This window comes from Amphibalanus amphitrite, unplaced genomic scaffold, assembly GCF_019059575.1.
Source record: "Amphibalanus amphitrite isolate SeventyFive unplaced genomic scaffold, NRLGWU_Aamphi_draft 001900F_arrow, whole genome shotgun sequence".
NCBI lineage: Eukaryota > Metazoa > Arthropoda > Thecostraca > Balanomorpha > Balanidae > Amphibalanus > Amphibalanus amphitrite.
The window spans coordinates 23,656-44,163 of NW_024883393.1; the positions used below are offsets into that span (position 1 = coordinate 23,656).

At 48.4% G+C, this 20,508-nt stretch overlaps 1 protein-coding gene and 1 non-coding gene across 9 annotated transcripts; one reads left to right on the plus strand and one right to left on the minus strand.

Moving 5' to 3' along the window:
• The first annotated feature begins 733 nt into the window (after positions 1–733).
• Positions 734–19,914, plus strand: LOC122375704 (kelch domain-containing protein 4-like). 8 transcript variants are annotated; one of them, XM_043355199.1, is made up of 10 exons: positions 734–898; positions 15,003–15,169; positions 15,356–15,526; positions 16,046–16,293; positions 16,541–16,710; positions 17,036–17,185; positions 17,539–17,661; positions 18,202–18,294; positions 18,553–18,822; positions 19,584–19,914. In XM_043355199.1, exons 2-10 carry the CDS (start codon positions 15,059–15,061, stop codon positions 19,778–19,780), a joined length of 1,533 nt encoding a protein of 510 aa, XP_043211134.1. In that variant the 5' UTR covers positions 734–898; positions 15,003–15,058; the 3' UTR covers positions 19,781–19,914. The 8 variants fall into 8 exon arrangements, with proteins under 8 accessions (XP_043211134.1, XP_043211135.1, XP_043211137.1 ...); XM_043355200.1 differs by having other exon boundaries at positions 746–898; positions 14,961–15,169; XM_043355202.1 differs by having other exon boundaries at positions 746–898; positions 14,988–15,169.
• Trnas-gcu lies at positions 10,526–10,607 on the minus strand. The gene has a single exon. It is a non-coding gene; the product is annotated as a tRNA-Ser (tRNA).
• Positions 19,915–20,508: the final 594 nt, after the last annotated feature.

Below are 20,508 nucleotides of genomic sequence, written 5' to 3' on the forward strand. Positions count from 1 at the left end.
CCCCCAGCCCCGCGCGGGTTAAAGGCGACCCTTTTCCTGGTTTCCTGTTTCCTGGTTTGAAGGTGTTCCGCCGCTACTGGTCACAGGTCAAAGGTCATTTTGGTCAGGGCCATTAAATTTTGAGGGTAGGTATGTGTAACATTGATCAAAACGATGGTGCTGAAAGTTTCGTCGCGATCGGCCGCTTTTTACACGAGTTATTCGCGAAAAGTAAAAACCTTAGGGGGGTGTATCAACCCCCCTGTGCCGGCGAGGGTTATGGTAGGGATCGGACCGTAAACGGTAAAACTCATATCACACTGTAAAGTTATATCATTGCAAGATTATTTTGACTTAATTGCTCGATAGCCATTAGCCAAGCTATGAAAACATGTTAAAATTGGGGTGCCTGTGTTATCCTATCTAAATTTGAGTCCTATAGATGCTACTAGTTTGACGGACATGCAATCCCACACCACTTTCGCCGCACATGTGACTACACCAAATTTGTTCTATTACTTTGTCAACAGAACAAACCATGCCTGCCGAATGCAAGCTGGCCGAACGTAATATTTTTGTTAAAGAGATTAATAATGGACAATTATATTATTTATGTTCGTTTGTTACCAGACTTTACAAAAACCTTCCAATTTGATCCATACAGTTCACAGGGAATATTAATAAGCAAAATTATCCTGCATGAGTTCTGCGTACGATGTATGCTGATACGGATGTCGAACAGAACCACCTTGGTGTGAAGCGCTGCAGGCCGGCTTGTCTTTGACTTCTGGGAGTAATTTGGCGTCATGTTGTCCATTTTGTCGTGGTTTCATTAGCGATATTCATAAACGGACACCTTACTATTCTAGAAAACTAGCTAACCAAGGAGGGAGTCTGCTTCTTTTGCAACTTCTGCCAGGTAAGTGTTGGCAAATGTCTGGGTAAAAGTATACATTAGGTCCGAGTGCCTGTTATAAGATAAAGTTTTCACATTCTTACATTATTTGACATCCTGAATCCAAAAATGATACTTACATGTACTGGAAACGTGGAAAAAACACCAAATCACCAACCCATTTCACTGCAATACCACCCGGCGGCATTAAAGGGATTATCAGGGTTTAAAAATTGAAAGGAATCGGCATAAATTTCCAATCAATGAACTCCCCAGACTCTGCTGATTCTAAATATATGCATAAAATGTAAATCGGTACCAAAATTTGCGAGATATAGCCGTTTCAAAATTGACAAAATTGTACTTACTCACGCAAAACAAGTACTTGGGCGGCCAAGTTGGCCCATCACTAAAATGTAAACAAAGAGCAGCCTTGGGAAATTTCGCCAAGGGCCCTGTTTCACCGGTGATAGCAGCTAGCTACTATCAAATTGCGCGAGCTGACGTAATGTGATGACGTCATACTGCTGACGTAAGGGGCAATTCTGGCGCACGATTGCCGCAATATTGTTTTACGTCATCAGCTAAATGTTCGAAGTTAATGTCCAAATTTTTCCTAAACCCAACTTCTTTTAAATACATCATATTGAAAAAATATATATCAAAAATATATATACTATCATGACTGCGTTAACTCTTACTTTTAGGCTCATACGTCACTTAATGCCGCCGCCAAGGTCGCGGCAATCGTGCGCCGGAACTACCCATTACGACAACAGTATGGCGTCACGACATGACGTCAGCTCGCGAAACGTGATAGCAGCTTGCTGCTATCACCGGTGAAACAGGGCCAAGGCCGCCGCACCGCACTGTCGATTTCCACAAGACGGGTAGTATTCTATGACCGTGAAGACGGGTCTTGTCTGTTTTGTTTTTGTCTGTTGTTTTTAGGGCCTTGCAACAAGATTTCAGTGCTTGGCATTGAATTTGGATATGAACAAATTGAAGATTTGCTTTTCAATAAGACAGCAAGAGTTATCAACATTGCCAAAGTTATTATTTTGATTTGGGTGTGATTTGAATAGCTTGAGCTTGTTTGCTGATCATCAAATCTTGATTAATATCATTTAAATGTCAACAATTTTCAAGGGTAAATTTGAGTGTTTTATTTCAATAAATTGAAATGTAAGTGCATCAGGCACAAGAGCTAAGTTTCAATCTGATTATTTTGTCAAGAGTGGTCAATCTAATGTAACGTCTTGCGAGAAAGCTTACCTAAGTGACTGAAGAAAGCGCTACCTACAGTTTTTCAAGATCTATGTTGATCTGTTTTTTCGAACAACAGGTTGTACAACATGATGTTGTGACATGACCTCTGTGTCCTGTACGTCTCCCCTGCTGCTGCAGCAGAGCCCCGGCTTCAACTATAGTTTGTTATGGGTGGGCTCTCCGTGAACGTCTTGGTGCGTTTCTACATATTGCTGCTGTGAAAGGACGGTACATGAAAAAATATGTAACTTGTATGTTTGTTATTGCCCTGGTACCTACTTAATGTATATTTTTGTTGTTGATGAGTGATAAATGAATACATTTTGAGGAAAATTGAGGCATTTCAGTTTAAGTTTGTGGAACAGAACAGAAGAAGCTGCTGAGTGCGGATCATGCTTCAATTGAGAGAATCATCCTCAGTTATCTACATATAGGCATGCTTTGTAAGCTCCTTGCATTTTGCCAGCTTCTACTTGCTAGTCAAAGTTGTAAGAAGGGTTAGGGAGAACAATTGGTACACATGCCACCATGTGCAATCACCAAACGAATGAACGTGAGGGCCAAGTCCTTCACACAGCATGGATGCTTATAGGTACTGCACTAATGTATAATGTTCATTATGTTCATATTAGCAACTCACCCAGGCAGCCTGCCTTGTGGTATTTCTGAGTTTAAGATTTTGTAAGACTCACACTAATCATAAGGTAAATTATATTGATATGGATGGATGAACAATGTGCAAAGGGGTCGCACGTGCCTGCTCAGTGCTCAGCCATGGATGCACGTGCCTTCTCAACAATGGGCGTGCTTGCAGACATCTCCATGGACGAACAATGTGCAAAGGGGGGGGGCGTGCCTCCGCGGCCGCCTGTTGGCTCAGCCGCTGCTGCTGCTTGGCGCCGCTGCTGAGCGCTGCCGGAGACGCCGCTCGCTGCCGGAGCTGCCGGAACAGTCACCGGAGCTGCCGCCCGCTGCCGGAGCTGCGGGAGCCGGGCCCGCCGCTCATCTGTCAGGACCGCCGACGGCAGCACGCCCGTCTGTCAGGGTCTGTCAGTGCCGGCAGTGGACGCGCGCGGGTGCGGGCCGGGTACGGACGCGCGCGGGTGCGCGCCGGCTATGGACGCGCGCGCGCTTGCGTGCCGACGATGGGCGCGCGCGCGTGTATGCCGACCATGGCTGCCGCCCGCTGCCGGAGCTGCGGGAGCCGGGCCCGCCGCTCATCTGTCAGGACCGCCGACGGCAGCACGCCCGTCTGTCAGGGTCTGTCAGTGCCGGCAGTGGACGCGCGCGGGTGCGGGCCGGGTACGGACGCGCGCGGGTGCGCGCCGGTACGTGCCGGGTACGAACTCGCTTGGGTGCGCCCCGGCTGTGGACGCGCGCGGGTGCGCGCCCGGCGCCGGGTACGGACGCGGCGTGCTCGCCGGGTAAGGACGCGGCGCGCGCTTGCGTGCCGACGATGGGCGCGCGCGCGTGCATGCCGGCCATGGCTGCGCGCGTGCGCCCCAGCCATGGACGCGCGCTAATGCGCGCCGGCGATGGGCACGCACGTGCCTGCTCGGCAATGGATGAGCGACGAGCGTGCCTTCTCGGAAATGAGTATACATGCAGACATTTCATGGATGAACGCTTTCAATATGTTCAATGTGTTGAGACGGATCTGAGTAAACTGGAGAGAAACTAGGATAGTTTTAGTCCTGCTCAACTAGTTCTGCCAATAAGTACAAACACCACCTTGCTGCCAACTGCTTACCAAATACCGCATCTGTTGTACCCTTGCATGATGCATATGTACATACAGAAAAAAATACAGTCTGTTGAAATCTGAAAACATACACTGCTGAGCACTGTGGATGAATCTGTATGAACCCTGTGGCTCAGCAAAACCTTCTGGCCCAGGTTATAATTGACAGTGAATTAGGAATCAATCCTTGCCAAGAGAAAATAGATCATTGTGCTTTAGATGAGCATAATGAAGAAGCGTTCCTGAAGTTGAGTTAGTGGCTTTCCATCATCCATGCCAGATGGCCAAAACACACCATTTCAATACTGTCCCAAAAATATATTTCAAAACACTTATTGCATGGCTATACACACCAGCTTACTCAGTCACCACACTCAAACCAAGGCCATATAAGGGTAGTAGTATAGCAGGCGTCACACTTGTTTTTTTGCAACCATGAACGAACGAAGAGAGGCGCTGTAGGTTAGGTTTGGTTTGGTAAGGTTTGGTGAGAAAGCATCTCTGGGTATAGCGCATCTCCTTGGTTGCAAAAAGAAGTGTGACGCCTGCTTTATGACTACCCATATAAGTAGACTCAAACACAGTCTACTGATACAAACGTCACTGGTCTCAAGTCTGCGCTCAATGCACCAGATGTACACTACTCACAATACGTCAGGACTCAACGTCAGCCACCAATTTTCTACATCAAAATTCACATCAGGTTTTCAATGTAACAATGTATGTGCCACTTCTGTACTTTGTGCTACAAACACAGAATAAATGATATCAGTCAGCAATGCATTGCTCATTGTCAGCCAAAGTCTGCAAAGTCAGTCCGCAGGCTTTGCAAGTAAGTGCAAAGTCTGCGGAGATCAGTTGCTTTACACACGACCAATATCATGCTGCAATGTGCTCAAAACATGCCTATACACCAACAACAAAGCACAACCATGAAGCACCACTGATAACACTTAACCTCAAAGCACACAACATGATAATTTATTTATTTTGAGTACCTACAGAAACAGAATGTCTCAAGGCCACTCGTGCTCACTCCGAAATCTGCCAGTCGCTCAGCCTTGAACATTGACATTATTTCATCTGAAATCTATTTTCTTCACTTGATCAAAGTTGATCTGCGTCATACATCTTACAACGGATGTCTCGAATTATTGGTAACGTTCAGCACTTAGCATTAAAAATGATAGGTAACTTTGATTCAACACTAGTTCCATCCAAGCTTCTTCATTGCTTGAGCTATATCACTTTCAAGTTTAATTACTTGAACTAAGACATTCTTGAATTACACTCGGGATGAGCTTAGTTTGAACGCACACAACACAATTTTTTAATTTGAATTATTTTGATAACCCACAGGATATCTAGAATGAGAAGCTGAGAAGAATGAGAAGAAGGTTGTGTTCGTTGTGTTACGGACCTATGCTATATTTCCCTATTTTGTCTTGGGAAAATATGAATGAATGAATGAATGAATGAATGAATGAATGAATGAATGAATGAATGAATGTATTGTTCCACGACCCCATGTCGGGGTAAGGGAAAGAACATCGGTGCTTGAATCACAACAACTATACACACATGAAAAGTTTGTACTAAATAGGTACTACTATACAGTTTATGGCACATATCTAGCTACCTATGTTGCGAGGGTTTACATAGCCTTGGTTGCGAGGATTATATACAACACCGTATCCTGAGCAAGTAGCCGGTCAACCGTCAAACAGCAAACAATGATGACTATTAATGTTGCAGACACTCGTGACTCGAAACTGCCAAACAGCTATAATCAGGTCGTTTGGCGAAAGACTAGTGAGCCGGCAGCGCCAGGGCGGACGGCATGACAACAAAGATGAATAAGCTCGACACAGCCCAACTGCAACAAGTTGGGAATAAGAAGAGTGATTCGAAACTTCTCAATACACATGTTCGCATATGGTCACTGATATATAATATATGGAGGAATATATGATATATAATATATATAATATAATGGAGCATGTAATCCATTATATTTTCCCTAGATCCATTATATTTTCCCTAGATCCATTATATTTTCCCTAGAAATATTTAGAAAAGTCTCCGCTAGTGTAAACCCTATGGGCGTTTAGAGATGGACCACCAAGTACTCGCAAGTTTACGCGGCTGGCAGCCGCGAAAACTTTGGAGGCCCACCATTGGAAAATTAGGCAATTTTGAGACGAATGACTTTGGATTGGGGCTTCAGTCACCTTCTTCTACACGTTTCACTGAGTAAGTCCGAAATTTTGGAAAAAACCCTGATAATACCTTTAACACGCGACGAATGAAAAACGTGGGCGTTGTAGCGCTGCCATATGTGGATTGCTGCCATTTCAGGGGAAATTTTAGGAACAGGGGTTTTGGGCGGGGAAAAAGAAAACGATACGAATGGTGTGATGAAAGTGACGTCATAATTACAAAAAAGGAACCTTACCTAACCTAACCTAACCTAACCTAACCTAACCTAACCTAACCTACTGATGTTTGCCTACCGGGGATAAGGAAAAAGTTACTTGCAGGAATAGATTGCAGGCAAGAGTAAATCAAATATTTTTAGGTTAAGTGGTCATGCATCAGGCTTCAGGCCTTCGGCCTGAAGCCAGATACACAACCACTTAACCTAAAAATATTTGATTTACTCTTGCCTGTAATCTCTCCTAAGGCATTGCCTTCGGCACTGCGCTGCTTCGCCGCGAGAAGTATTATGACGTCATTATTCACAGTTGAATAGCAACTGTTAGATATCATCCTTGATTTACTTGACCTTGGCCAGCTTTGCGCAAAACGCGCAAGTAATTGCCGCCCGGCACATTGCGCTCGTGTGGAGTTGGCACTGAACTCTATAATGTGGAATGCGCATCGGCCGCCAAATGGTGTCCAACGGTGCCGCCATGTTGCGCAGACCAGAAAGCGGCCGCCGCCTGTGCTGGGGAATAGGGAATTCGGGACCTCGATTTACGTTTGCGGTCGCTGCATCCGTTACGCTCAAGCTATGTGGACACGGAACCCGGCATCTTACGCAGAATTGAGTGGAGAACAAGATGAAATCCTAAAAAATCATCAGCTATAAGGAACTAATACGTTAAACCCTTATAAGTCAATGGGGAAATATGAAAATTGTTATTTTGGCGCCGAGAATGATCTGAAACTATCTCAAGCATATAAAATCATGATTTCATGCACTCTTTGCAAGGTTCTATGCTTCATATTTGCATTGTTGCCCTTGCGTGACGTCATTTGTGACGTCACAAGGGTCACCATTTTTCTTCAATAACTCCCGATCAAATTGAGCTAGCGAGTCGGGAAAGCCACCAACGGACTCAGGAAGACCTGCCGAATCGAATGATATGCGACATGACCTCTTTCGACCAACTTCGTGACCTGGGGGTGCTGACCTGACCTTGACCTGAGGTCAACACCCTAAGTTGACCTGACCCGAACAAAAAGTATATCACTCGATGCGCCTGAGCTAGCTGAACACGATGATGCCAAAATCGCGGCTCTACGGCCATTTTTGGCGAAGTTATTTACCAAAAACCGAACCCGTGCCTTAGATCACTTGACCTGACCTCAGAGGTCACCGGTTGACCTGAGACCCTTACAGCGGGTTCCTACCAGTCACTCTGCATTATACTTTGCCGCATACGACCACTTTACCGCTTAATTCTAGTTTAATTAGCGGTGCATTAGCGAGGTGGGTTCAATCAACCCCCTCGGCCGGGGCAAATGTAGGTCAGGCGAGTGAATTTGAAGAATTCTGAAGATACGATCGTGTTCCCCACTAAATTCTGCGTAAGATGCCGGGTTCCGTATCTACGTAACTTGAACGTAACGGATACGGCGGCCGCAAACGTAAATCGAGGTCCCGAATTCCCTATTCCTCAACACAGGCGGCAGCCGGTTTCTGGTCTGCGCAATATGGCCGCCACCGTTAGACACTACGGCCAATAGGGTTGAAGCGGCATTGCTCCCCTGTGGGAGTTGGTGTGGAGTGCGGTAGCGATTTGCGGTAACTGTAAGTATTTCATAGGTGCTTTGATACTTGGTTCCAGAAGGAATAACTATCAGATATGAAATGAGGAGGTCAAAATACATCGTATAGTATGCTTTTCATAATCGGTTCGCCACTCGGACCTTATATATACTAATACCAATGTCTGGTCCAGCGACTGATGATGGACTGTGGTAAACTCAAGTTGTTAAATTGAAACTTTTTTTTTTTGATATAGCTAGACTACTCATAACTCATTTTTAATGGAAGGTAAAGTGGTTCCCATTTCTTAACCTGCTTCTTACCTGCACCACCAGATGCTTTGATAATATGCAGCTGAATGCCAGACTAACATTGCAACAGAATCAACAAGCTACACCAATTTTGGCGATGCATCTGCTCCAGACCGCACCTTCTGAGTGGAATGTGAAAACAGGCCAACAGAGGGTATATTAAGTCATGTGGCTGCCAAGAAAATCTCCCCTTTTGCTGCCTTCCACAGGCTAATTGTGACATGATTTGTGTAAGCGAATTTCAAGAGCCTTGACCAAATCACCCGAGGTGCCTCGTTTTCAAATTCCACCCACTAACTGGATTCAATATCAACACGGTTGCAGCAATATGCATTGAACAAGACCATGTGGTAAAATCTGCAAACATATTTGGTAGCTTTGGCTGAGCTGGGGGTGCCCATCATGAACTGCCCTTGCTCAGCAAATCTGCTGCTGCCCCAGTGGCGACCTTGGTGTCCAGCTGTTATGGCTACAAAGCCAAGCTGGCTTGGAATTGGATGAGTTTGGGCACCCCAGCTCGGCATAATCTTCCACCTATGTCTGCAAAATGTATGTATTTGGAGTACTCATGGCAAAAGAGATGAATGCTCCCTGGCTGACCCTATTGTGTCTTTCATATATATCATTTTCCTCATCAATGCTGCCCTTGCGCAGTGGTGCACAATGGCTCCTTCATCCTTGTTGGAGGCTGCACTGCTCCACTCAAAATCTACACCATGAGACGACAGTTTCAGTATAGGACATCAGCACAGCTGCTGAGTGCTGAGTGCCTCTGCACTGACAAAATCTTGTCAAAAGTGTCATGATCTGCAGTCTAGGCTAAAGTGCAGAGCTGGCGACAAGCCTGGCACTGCATTCATGTGCATTGTGCTGGCAGTCAAATATTTGGATCAAGAATGAAATCCAGCTGTGGATATTTAATTATCCACTCATTTTCTTTTTCTACTTTACCATAACTTCCCACTCATAAAACTAGAAGAATATCATTTATTATTGCTAAACTACTAATTACCAGAAGTAGAGCTAAAATATCTTAAGATGTATTTAAGAAATGCATGTATTTATTCATTTAAACTTATTTTCCAAGTATTGTTACCTATGGAATGAAAGCTAATTTTCCCGAAGTTAGAGTTCAAACTAATTGTTCAGGAAATCCTTTAGGTCTGCTGCCTGCTTCTGACATGAATGAATGAAAATATGAGTTAAGCTTAATCTTATGTTGAAATGCATTTTTCATGCTTGATGCAGGGCTGCGGAGTCGGAGTCGGAGTCGGAGTCGGAGTCGGTCGGAGTCGACAGTTGTGACCGGAGTCGGAGTCGGAGTCGGAGTCGATTTTAGAAACCCGAGCCGGAGTCGGAGTCGGAGTCACCGAAAATCTGTCGACTCCGCAGCCCTGCTAGGTCTGCGGAGTTGGAGTCGGGAGTTGGAGTCGGTCGGAGTCGACAATTCTGCCCGGAGTCGGAGTCGGAGCTGGTTTTTGCAAGCCGGAGTCGGAGTCGGAGTCTGAGTCGCCGAAAATCCATCGACTCCGCAGCCCTGTGATTAGGTAATATTCTAGTGTTTGATGTTAGAATTATCCACTCAACACCATGGCTCATAAGCAATCCTGTTACACTGTTTGAGGTACACTCTTCTCCTAGATAAGGCAAGACACAATTGCCACTTGTCACCTTCAGGTTCATTTGGAGAAGTAAATAATGCTTTTTGCTTATCTCCAGCATGGGAAGTGATGCTTAGCTGATAACTTCATTTAGTGATAGAGTAGTCAACATTGTCAATGGGCTGGGTGTACTCCTGGTACCCACACCCAGCCCATTGACAATGTTGCCACAAATATCTTATTTTTTACTTCTTCTGTTTTTTACTGCTTCCAGACCCCTATCTGAGTGGCCAACTGTGAATGTGGTCTGTGGACAGTGTGGGTGACAGAGGTGCCCTTCGTAAGACTTCGTAAGTTGTCCTGAAAGTTTGTTGGCACTTGGCAGGGTGCTCAGTCAGGTTAGAACTTCTTTATAACTCCTGATATTTGAGTGGATTTATAAAATGTGCGTAAAAGACAGTAATATGCTCCTCTACGCTTTTAAAGGGCAAAAACCTCGTGTTATTTACCCACTCTATTTCTACATTTACCCGCGCCCCGCTGGGCTCCCGAATTTCCTCACCTTGCGAGGGGGGGGGGGCTGGGGTTGAACAATATCCCCTTCTAATTCGGGTCCTCGCCGCGTAGCGACTTGCGCGGTCGGTTTGTTACCCCTCCCTTCTCAAATGGGCCTATCAACGCACCATCCTGGTCGGACTTTGTGAACCTCCGCAAGTGGGGCAATATCAAAATGGTCGACGAGGATGAGATTCGAACTCACGCGGGGAGACCCCATTGGATTAGCAGTCCAACGCCTTAACCACTCGGCCACCTCGTCACATAAATGTCTAGTGGCGGGAATCACGGCGCCGGCAGGCGTTACTCCTTTCTAGAAATTGTTGCGTCACGCCCGTGTATTGTCCGCCGGTTCGCTGTCACGATAGGGCTCGGCTGGTCTGGGGACCCCGCGGCCGCAGCTACGAGTATCGGGGTGCTGGGTGCGACCTTCGCCGGGCGGGTGGGATGGGGGTCGGATCGAACAGACTCCCCCCTCCCGTCTTACTCCGCCCGCGTGCCACTTTGCGGCACGCGGCAAGCGGCGTTCGAAAGAGCGTTTTTTTTTCTATGCCGTTAGCATTTTTTTGGAAAGTACTTGGTCATTTTTTAGTTCAGGTCAAAGGTCAGGTCACGAAACGTCATCAAAAGTCTAATTTGACCTATTTCGACAATTTTAGACGAATCTGTGCATAATTCGAGAACGAATAAAGCTAGAGCGCTGAGCGCATTGGATATTCCTTTCAACCCTCGCGCTTAGGTAAAGGGGGGAGGGGAGAAGGTCGAACGGTTTTCGCGAATAACTCGCGCAAAAAGCGGTAGATCGCCACAAAACTTTCAGTACCCTCGAGTTGATGAATTATACATTTACCCTGAAAATTCCATGACCCTGACCTAACAATTGCATGTCTATCACAAATTATCGAAAAACTACTGGGAATTTTCGTGACCTTAGATGATCTTAGGGGTATACAGAGGAGTCACGGGTGTAATTTTGCGAATGAGTACCTTCATGTTTACCTACCGGCTACCAGTAAAACGCCTTTTGGGCGAAGAACGAGCGAGCGAGATAGTGAGCCCTACACCTGCGGAAGGGCGAGAGGGTACTTCCAACGGACTTGTGCAAAGCAGCCTTCTAACCGGTCGCTAGCGGTGTGCCAAATTTGAACGCAATCGGCCCAGCCGTTCCTGAGATCTGGAAGCGGGATTCTGCACGTACGCACGTGCAAACGGGGTCCAAAATGACTTTTGCACGGCACCCTACTAACCGGTCCCCAAGGCCAACCGTGTACCGAATTTGAGCGCAATCGGCCCAGCCGTTCTCGAGATCTAGAAACGCCCCCTGCACGTGCGCACGTGCAGTAGCACCCTAACCGCAACACATGGGGATGCATTGCCTGGTGGGTGCCTACCTGTATGCCAGGTTTCAGCGAAATCGCCCCAGCAATTACCGAGTTACTGAAATGGGCAGGGCTGCGGAGTCGATGGATTTTCAGCGACTCCGACTCCGACTCCGACTCCGGCTTTCAAAAACCAGCTCCGACTCCGACTCCGACTCCGGCCAGAATTGTCGACTCCGACCGACTCCAACTCCCGACTCCGACTCCGCAGACCTGGCAGGGCTGCGGAGTCGACGGATTTTCGGTGACTCCGACTCCGACTCCGGCTCGGGTTTCTAAAATCGACTCCGACTCCGACTCCGACTCCGGTCACAACTGTCGACTCCGACCGACTCCGACTCCGACTCCGACTCCGCAGCCCTGGAAATGGGAACAAATTTGGCACCTCTTCTTTTTGTATTTTGCACGTGCAGTGGGGGTCACTCACATAGATCAAGAGTATCCGACCTTTGGTAGAAGGGATGCAGCTACCCTATAAAAATTACCGCAAGACAATCGCTCAAGCCGCTGCTGAGATATGGGCCTCTCAAAATCATTACTTTTGCAAAACTGCTTGAACACCCTTGACTTTTCACGTGGCACGTGCCACGACGGTCACTGAGATGTATCAAAAGTAGTCAATTATGGGGTAGAAGGGATGGAGCTACCCAGGAAAAAAGACCGCAGGCCAATCGGTCCAGCGGTTGCTGAGATATAAGCCTCTCAAAAGCGTTACAGGCCGGGCCGGGCCGCTCATACTGAGATTTTTCCGTTATATTGAAAAGACTTCGCTTCGCTCGCTGCGCTTGCTCGCTCGTAAAGGCCGCCCCACACTGGAACTCGCATGCGGGTTGCGAGTTTGCGGGTTTTGAGTTTGCGGGCATAATACTAATTCACAGAGTGATTTAGACCGTTCCCTTGTGGTAACTTCATGAATGCAGCGAAGTCATGAACCTTCAGAAACTTACAATATAATCGCAACACCAGCGCACCGAACCAAAATTCGACTTCAACGAAAACCCGCAAACCTCGCAGAACTCGCAGACCTCGCTGCGAGGGAAATCGAAAATTGACTCAAATTCAACTTTTGGAATGCGATGCAAGGTCGCTCGCAAGTTAAAAATATGCAGACTCGCTTGTTAGATGGTAGTGTGGGTCACTCAGCTTAGATTATATTATTTGATTTTGAAGAAACCGCAAAACCCAAAAACTCGCAACCCGCATGCGAGGTCCAGTGTGGTGCGGCCTTAAGAACCAGATGTTTGAGAGTGTCCGGCGTGAATCTGGTCCAAAAGAGCAAAACACGCTTTTCTCCCACTGAATTGTAATGGAGAGATCGCAAAATTGACCTGACCTTAGGTTACCGATAACAGTATTCTGGGATATACATCCCATACATACCACTACCCTCATTACGTTAAAAGGTTCAAAACGATCGGTTAATCGGCAAACATTAAAACTTTTGGGGTGGGGAAGGTCACGACATTACCTGGTGACCTGACCTTGAAAGAGCAGTGCGTAATTTTCACTGTGCAGACAAGATGTATGATAAGGTCTGCCAAAACGGCGGTATTTAAGATATGTATTCGTGAAAAACTGCAAGGAGGGGGGGGGGAGGCTGGGAGTGTTCAAACACTGCTCCCGGCATGGCGCGTCACGGGGTTGGTCGGATGGACTCATCTCGGTTTTCGCGAATAAATCACGTAAAAAGTGGTCGATTATGACGATAATTTCATTGCCTTCGAGTTGATCGATTTTACATATCTTGTAAATTTTCGTATCTTTGACCTAGATGACCTTTGACCTGTAACCTGTTTCTCGAAACAATGTCAGGCAGGAATTGCGATTCGGCGCATCCGTATGTCGGCGCACATTATCCGTGCGTTTTCAGACTTTTGTGATTATATACAATTACATGCTAACATGTAAAACGCTGCTTGTCCCATGCATTATGGTGGGTTTCAATGTCATGGGAAGGTCTGGTCAAGGCCATTGAGTTCATATGACCTTGGCTCACTTTTTCGAGTTTCACATGGTTGTTGGTAGTTTGGTTTAGAATTTTGCACGCATTCGAACTTTACATAAGCAGTTTTGGTGCCCATCCAACATCAGGTACGAAGCTGTCAGTGGTGGTCAACTCCTGACAGTATAGACTATAGAGTATGGATAGCCATCAGGACGCCTACTGGTTGACCTGACTTGACCCGGCCTGACCTACCCCAACTGCATGAATACGTCATCTTTGATCAAAACTACCATGAAATTCGAAATCAGGACCCCTAAGAGACCTTTCAGCAGGTCCCAATTTTCCCGACTTGTGGGTCATTGACGTGACCTGGAAGGTCAGCTAATGATATAGGATCTCAAAACTCGGTATCATCGTTTTTTTTTTCTCATCACAGGGAACACGCTCGTCTTTTTTCGCGAAGCCTTGGCCTGAGACCGAACGGCGGGGGGGGGGGGGGGGCTAATATCGCTACTGCCGTTTGGGTATGTCACTGCCTTCTTTTTTTGTATTCAGTTGTTATTAGTTTTATTGATGGGCTGCTTCGTGTTACCACGGCTCAACCGATGTGCCTGAATATGGCCAGTGTCGTCCTGGCGATAGGCCCCAGTGACCGTCGGCCCTTGGCCAAAGAAACAGGCATTTTCAGCGAATCCTAACGTTTCGATGATTCTCAGAAAAGTCACCGATGAATATTCACGAACTCAACAGAACAGATCAGTGCTACAAGGATAAATGCTCTATGCTAATGCTGTTCAATGCTCTGAAATTAATGGTTCTTTCCTGTGATGTGGGTTTGATAAGGGTTATTTATTTCACTTATATGCCATCAATGTCTGGCTTTAGGCTGGTCAGTTTTGTTGTACTGTAGATTGGAAAGTTCCCATCATTTTTTTTTTTGCATCAATCCCTTCCCTACCTATTATATTTGGTATCCTAACAAAGCTAGTTTCTCCATTTGCTTTAATTTAAACTTCTGCTTGATATGTGCATTGTGTATGAATCCCTGCCAACATTTACAAATGAATGATGAGTGATGACGTCACATTTGATGCCGAATACCTATTTGCTTAAACTGGGTTGAACTTGAACTGGGCTGATCGGTAAACTGTAAAGCATGTTTCCTTTTTACACTGTTTTACATATGGACATATCGCCCTATCCGCTCAGGAATGCAGTTTTACTGCGAGCACCTGTTGCTAAATCCTCTGATCTCCCGGAGTGCTTAGCCAAACCTGGTTATTTTCTTCAGAGCTCAACTCAGTTACCGTGCCTTTTGGTCGCTCCGTTTAAGGCTCGGCAACAGGAACTAACTATCAGCAGGAAGTCCTGACCCAAAGAAACGGAGCCATGGGGAAGAAGGATAAGAAGAAGAAGGGCCAGGGAATGGAGAAAACTGCCGCAAAGACAGAGAAAAATCTAACGAAGAAGTTGAAAAAGTCACTGAAGAAAAAGGGTGAGGTGAGTGAATTATTTTTTTTTTTTGGCCATAGGCCAGCGTATTTCGAAAAAAATCAAAGGAAGTAAAGATTTTACTTATAGACTCCGAGTGGAGATTCAGAGACTGTAAAATCGGCTAGTCTGTGTTAGATTCTGACAACAGTCGCCGACTCCTGACCTCGTCCCTTCTCCGTACCCCTTCCGCAGGAGAGCGTCGAGCAGATGGTGGTGCGTCTGGCGGCGCAGCACGAGCTCCAGAAGGAGGTCTCGGAGACGGTCTGTCCGCCGCCCGAGGCGCGCTCCAGTTTCAGTCTGTGCGCGCACCCGGAGCGCGATGAGCTCTTCCTGTACGGTGGCGAGTACTACAACGGAAAACAGGTGAGGGGGCGAGGCAGCGGCGGGCACCGGGACCTGTCCGGCCACCTCCCACACACGGGGCACACCCCGACCTGGCCAATTACACATCTCAAAACGGCCGCTGAACGTTGCTATTGTATTGATTGTATTGATTTATAATACCGGTGTGTGTGTCTGTGCCAGTAGGTACCGCCGTGTTTTCCGACGGCCGTGTACGGCGAGCTGTACCAGTACCAGTGTGTCTGTACTCTGTACCAGTACCAGTGTGTCTGTACTCTGTACCAGTACCGGTGTATGTCTGTACCAGTACCGGTGTGTCTGTACTCTACCATTACCGCTGTATGTCTGTACCAGTACCGGTGTGTGTCTGTACTCCACCAGTACCGGTGTACGTTTACAGACAGCGGTGTACTGCGACCTGTACCAGTACCGGTGCTGTCTCTACCAGTAGGTACCGCTCTATGCTTACAGACGGCCGTGTACGGCGATCTGTACCGGTACCGGTGTATGTCTGGTACCAGTACCGGTGTGTGTTTACAGACGGCCGTGTACGGCGACCTGTACCAGTACCGGTGCGCGGCGGCCGGCCGGCCGGCCTGCTGGCGGCGGCTGCAGTACCCGCGCGGCCCGCCGCCCCGCTGTGGCCACGCGGCCGTCTCGGTGCCGCTGGGCGGCGGACAGATGTGGATGTTCGCCGGCGAGTTCTCGGCGCCCAGCGGCGAGCAGTTCCACCACTACCGCGACCTCTGGTGTCTGCACATCGCCGACAAACGCTGGGAGAAGGTCAGGTAGGTTAGTGACCATCGGACGACCTCTGGCGTCTGCACATTGCCGACAAACACTGGGAGAAGGTCAGGTACGTCGTGCTGCGCCAGGTACTCTTTATTCAACCTAGTTAGCTATCTGCTAACCGTAATTTGACGTTGAATCACGCAGAGCAATACTATTTGAATTCGACCATGTCCGTGTGCCTTGTGTGCAGCCTGCAGCTCTGCCCGCGTATGACCATGTGTGCTTTGTGCCCTGTGTCGGCAGTGCACAGGGCGCCGCCCCGTCGGCCCGCAGCGGACATCGGATGGTGTACGCTCAAAAACACCTGGTGGTGTTTGGCGGTTTCCATGACAACCTGCAGAGCTTCCAGTACTTCAACGACGTGCACGCGCTGGATCTGGAGCGGCGCCAGTGGCGCAAACTGGAAGTCACCGGTCAGTGGCCGGCGGACTGCGGGTGATGGCGCGCGCCACGCAGACTGACTATTCTACTCTGCCTCGCCCATGACCTTTTCTATGAAAAGGAGCTGGAATTTGGAAATTATCGTGATTTGAAATGATTTAACTATTTTGTAGGTAGATTAAATATTGTGTTTTATGTTAGGCACATTTCAAGTTAATGTAACTTTAAGCTGATAACTTATTCATAGGCAAGAAGGCAATTTATTTTACACTCGTGTGTGTTCCGTATTTAACATGCTTCTATGTTCTGTGATTGGCGGCCCGTTCCCCTGACCGTTCTGTGTTTGATGCTCGGCAGGCCAGGGCCCGTCGCCGCGCTCGAGCGTCACGATGCTGGCTCTGTCCGACGGCCGTATCCTGGTGTACGGCGGCTACTGCAAGGAGAAGGTGAAGAAGAACGTGGAGCGGGGCACGACGTTCAGCGACATGTACCTGCTGACGCCGGACAGTGAGTAGAGCGGGTCGCGGAACTGGTCGGTGGACACAGCATAATGAGAAGGCAATGGCCGCAGATATCGAGGATGTGATCCATCTGTGCTGAGTGCCGAGTGCAGCTGTCTGCTGTCTGTTTTTTTTTGTGCTGGCCGGTTTGGGTTCTGTTTTCGTCTAATTACACGTCTGGTTGTCAGTCTGTGGCTGTGCTGACTGCAGCCTGACCTCTGCCTGTATGTGTGCTGTATTCCAGAGCACTATCCAACCCTGCCCCTGACCCTTGCCCTCTGTTTGAGAGCTCGACCAGAGCTGTTTCTGAGCTGACTCGCGGTTGCTACCGCATGAACTGGCGCCGACCCCCTGTTTCAGAGCACGACCTAACGCTGACCCGGTGGCGGTGGACGGCCGTGAAACAGAGCGGCGTCAAACCGTCCGAGCGGAGCGGCATGAGCGGCTGCCTGGTGCGCGGCGACAGCGCCCTCTTCTTCGGAGGTGAGAGTCGACTACTCCCGTACCTGCGGGGGGGGGGGCGGTCTCGGAAGGGGGAGGGTCTGGCCCGTCCTGTTCTGCGGGCGCGGGAGCGATTTTAATAGACGGATATCATATCATCTTTTCCCGTCCTTTGGATATCATAAATACAAACAGATTAAACACAGAATGGCACGCAATTCCCGTCGATCCTCCCTTATAATGCTCTGCCATAGCGTCAAATCGATTGTGCTGCCACTTCCAACAGTGTTCGATGTGCTAGATTGCCCCAGCGTCTTACGAGCCATAGGTAGTTGACGACTTTCCTACTATTCGGTCCATTTTATGACCTCCCTGTCAATGATCCCATTGACTGGCTTTGGAGACCAACTTTGTTAAATGACAGAACACAGTTCAGGAGAGCCATATTGTAATTGATATCAGGCAGCGTGAGTACTTGTGGTATCGTCTGTTACCCACTCACTCTGAGCTAATCCGCCCAGTCAGACGGCTATCGCATTGTGCGAGCCGTGTCCTGACCAATGTTACTTCTCCGTTCGACAGGTGTAAAGGACGACGAGGAGGACGACGCGCTGAGCGGCACCTTCTTCAACGACATGTACTCGCTGGACGTGGCCAAGGGCGTCTGGCGCACCGGTCAGTACAGCTGGGGGCGCTCCGGTGTGGATAACATTATCCCTGGTTTTGTGGCACTTTTCCGTAGTATTGAATTCGCTGCACCGATTGAATGCATTGGGACGTTGAGGGGGTCAGCATATGCTCCTTTTCACTCATCTCTGAAGCTAGATTGAGATACAATGGTCACATGAGCCCATGACAAGGGCTGTAAATTTTGTTATTTGGGAAGGTAAGTACACAGCAGCAGCACGATTCTAACGCCCTTCTCCCTCCCAGTGTCGCTGTCCGGGAAGCGTGACCGGACGCGGCGGCGGCGGCGGCGGCGGGCCGACCAGGACGCGCCGCCGGCCGCCGGCGCCGAGGACGACCCGGCGGAGGAGCTGGAGGCCATGGCCATAGCCGAGGACGAGGAGGCGGCGCCGGCGGCGGGGCCGTGCGCGCGCGCCCGCGCCGGTCTGGCCGCACGCGGCAGTCAGCTGTTCCTGTACGGCGGTCAGGTGGAGCGGGGCAGTGTGGAGGTGACGCTATCAGACTTCTACCAGCTCGGTGAGTTATCAGAGTAACACAGGGCCGCTCTCAGACTTCTACCAGCTCGGTGAGTTATCAGAATAGCACAGGGCCGCTCTCAGACTTCTACCAGCTCGGTAAGTTATCAGAATAACACAGGGCCGCTATCAGACTTCTACCAGCTCGTTGAGTTATCAGCAGACACAGGACCGCTCTCAGACTTCTACCAGCTTGGTGAGTTGATAGCAAACACAGGACCTCGCCCCGAGTTCTATCAGCTCGGTGAGTTCCAGCTTCTACCAGCTCGGTGAGTCAGGACCGCCCTTCGACTTCTACCAGCTCAGTAACAGCAAACACAGGACCGCTCTCAGACTTCTACCAGCTGAGTGGGTTATCAGAGGCTCTCCGACTTCTATCAGCTCGCCACTCGGTGAGTTATCAGAGAACGCTCCCCGACTTCTGGCAACTCGGTGAGTAACAGGAAACATAGGACCGCTCTCAGACTTCTACCAGCTCGGTGAATTGATATCAGAAGACAGGAGTCAGGGCCGCTCTCAGTTCAGTGAGTGACCGGCAGAGGACATATGGACATAGTTTAGTACATGACAGTGAAATTAAGAGCAAAATGATAGTTACAACGTCTACCGGAATCAATAACAATACCCACTTGAAGTTTTGCAACACTAGGTCATAGTTGTACGCCCTGAATGATGTATCTTTCGCTAACAATTAGTCATTTTTAGCATATTGTCTTCTATCCATATTGTTTGCACTAACGAGGATCCCCACTGTTTCTGCAGACGTGTCAAAGATGGACGAGTGGAAGACGTTGGTGGAGCAGCCCAAGGACGTCGACTGGCAGGGCTCAGACGACGAGAGCATGGACGAAGACGGCGAAGATGATGACGACGACGACGATGACGAAGATGATGATGAAGATGATGATGAAGAAGGGGAGGAGGAGGAGGACAGCGACATGGAAGATGAAGATTTGTGACCGTGCTCAGGTTAGCGTACTGACCGTATGCTGCGGGTTTTGTATTGCTGCTTTTATGGGGAGCTGCCATGTCTCACGCAAATAAGATATGTTGGAGCTACGAATAAAGGACGCCTTGTGAGGCGGAGAGGTTAGTTCTGACGTTTTGGTGTCACCATTGGTGTGTCTCCTTAATTTTCGACGCCGTTTAATCGGTTTCCACTTTCGATGCTTAGAGGTAATAACAGATTTACAGCTCATTTTTTAGGGATAGGCCCGGGCAGTGCTTGTCGAACAGCACTGCGGATTCGAAAGTTCGGACTTGAATGGTGAAAAACCGCCCGCCCGCCGCAAAACGTAAACACCGCAAAACGCACGCCCGAAACGCCAACGCAAACTTCGCAAAAAATAAACGATCGCCCGCCCGCCGAAAACCGCAGAAAAAAACGCAAAAACACCGCAAAAAATCTAAACCAACCGCATCGTACGCACGCCAACCGCCGAAAAACGCCCGTCCGCCGCAAAACGCAAACGCCGCCGCCGAAAAAAAACGCCCGCACCGCCCGTTTTTTAGGGATATGTGGTTCTGTTATCACGTAGAAATGAATGTCTTGCAAGTGAGGTCTTCAATGTGGCTTTATCCGAAGATATGAGGACAATGACCTGATAGTCCGTGCTTATGACGAATGATTAAATGACGAATGATCAATCAGGTTTAACGACCGATCCGACTGTGGAAAGGAACAACC

Bases quoted from the DNA above. Each gene is read 5' to 3' on its own strand.
- LOC122375704 (XM_043355196.1), top strand. From the start codon at position 8,687: ATGAGTTTGGGCACCCCAGCTCGGCATAATCTTCCACCTATGTCTGCA. The intron at 16,711-17,035 runs GTCAGTGGCCGG...GATGCTCGGCAG, and splicing joins GCGCAAACTGGAAGTCACCG to GCCAGGGCCCGTCGCCGCGC. The intron at 18,823-19,583 runs GTGAGTTATCAG...CTGTTTCTGCAG, and splicing joins ATCAGACTTCTACCAGCTCG to ACGTGTCAAAGATGGACGAG.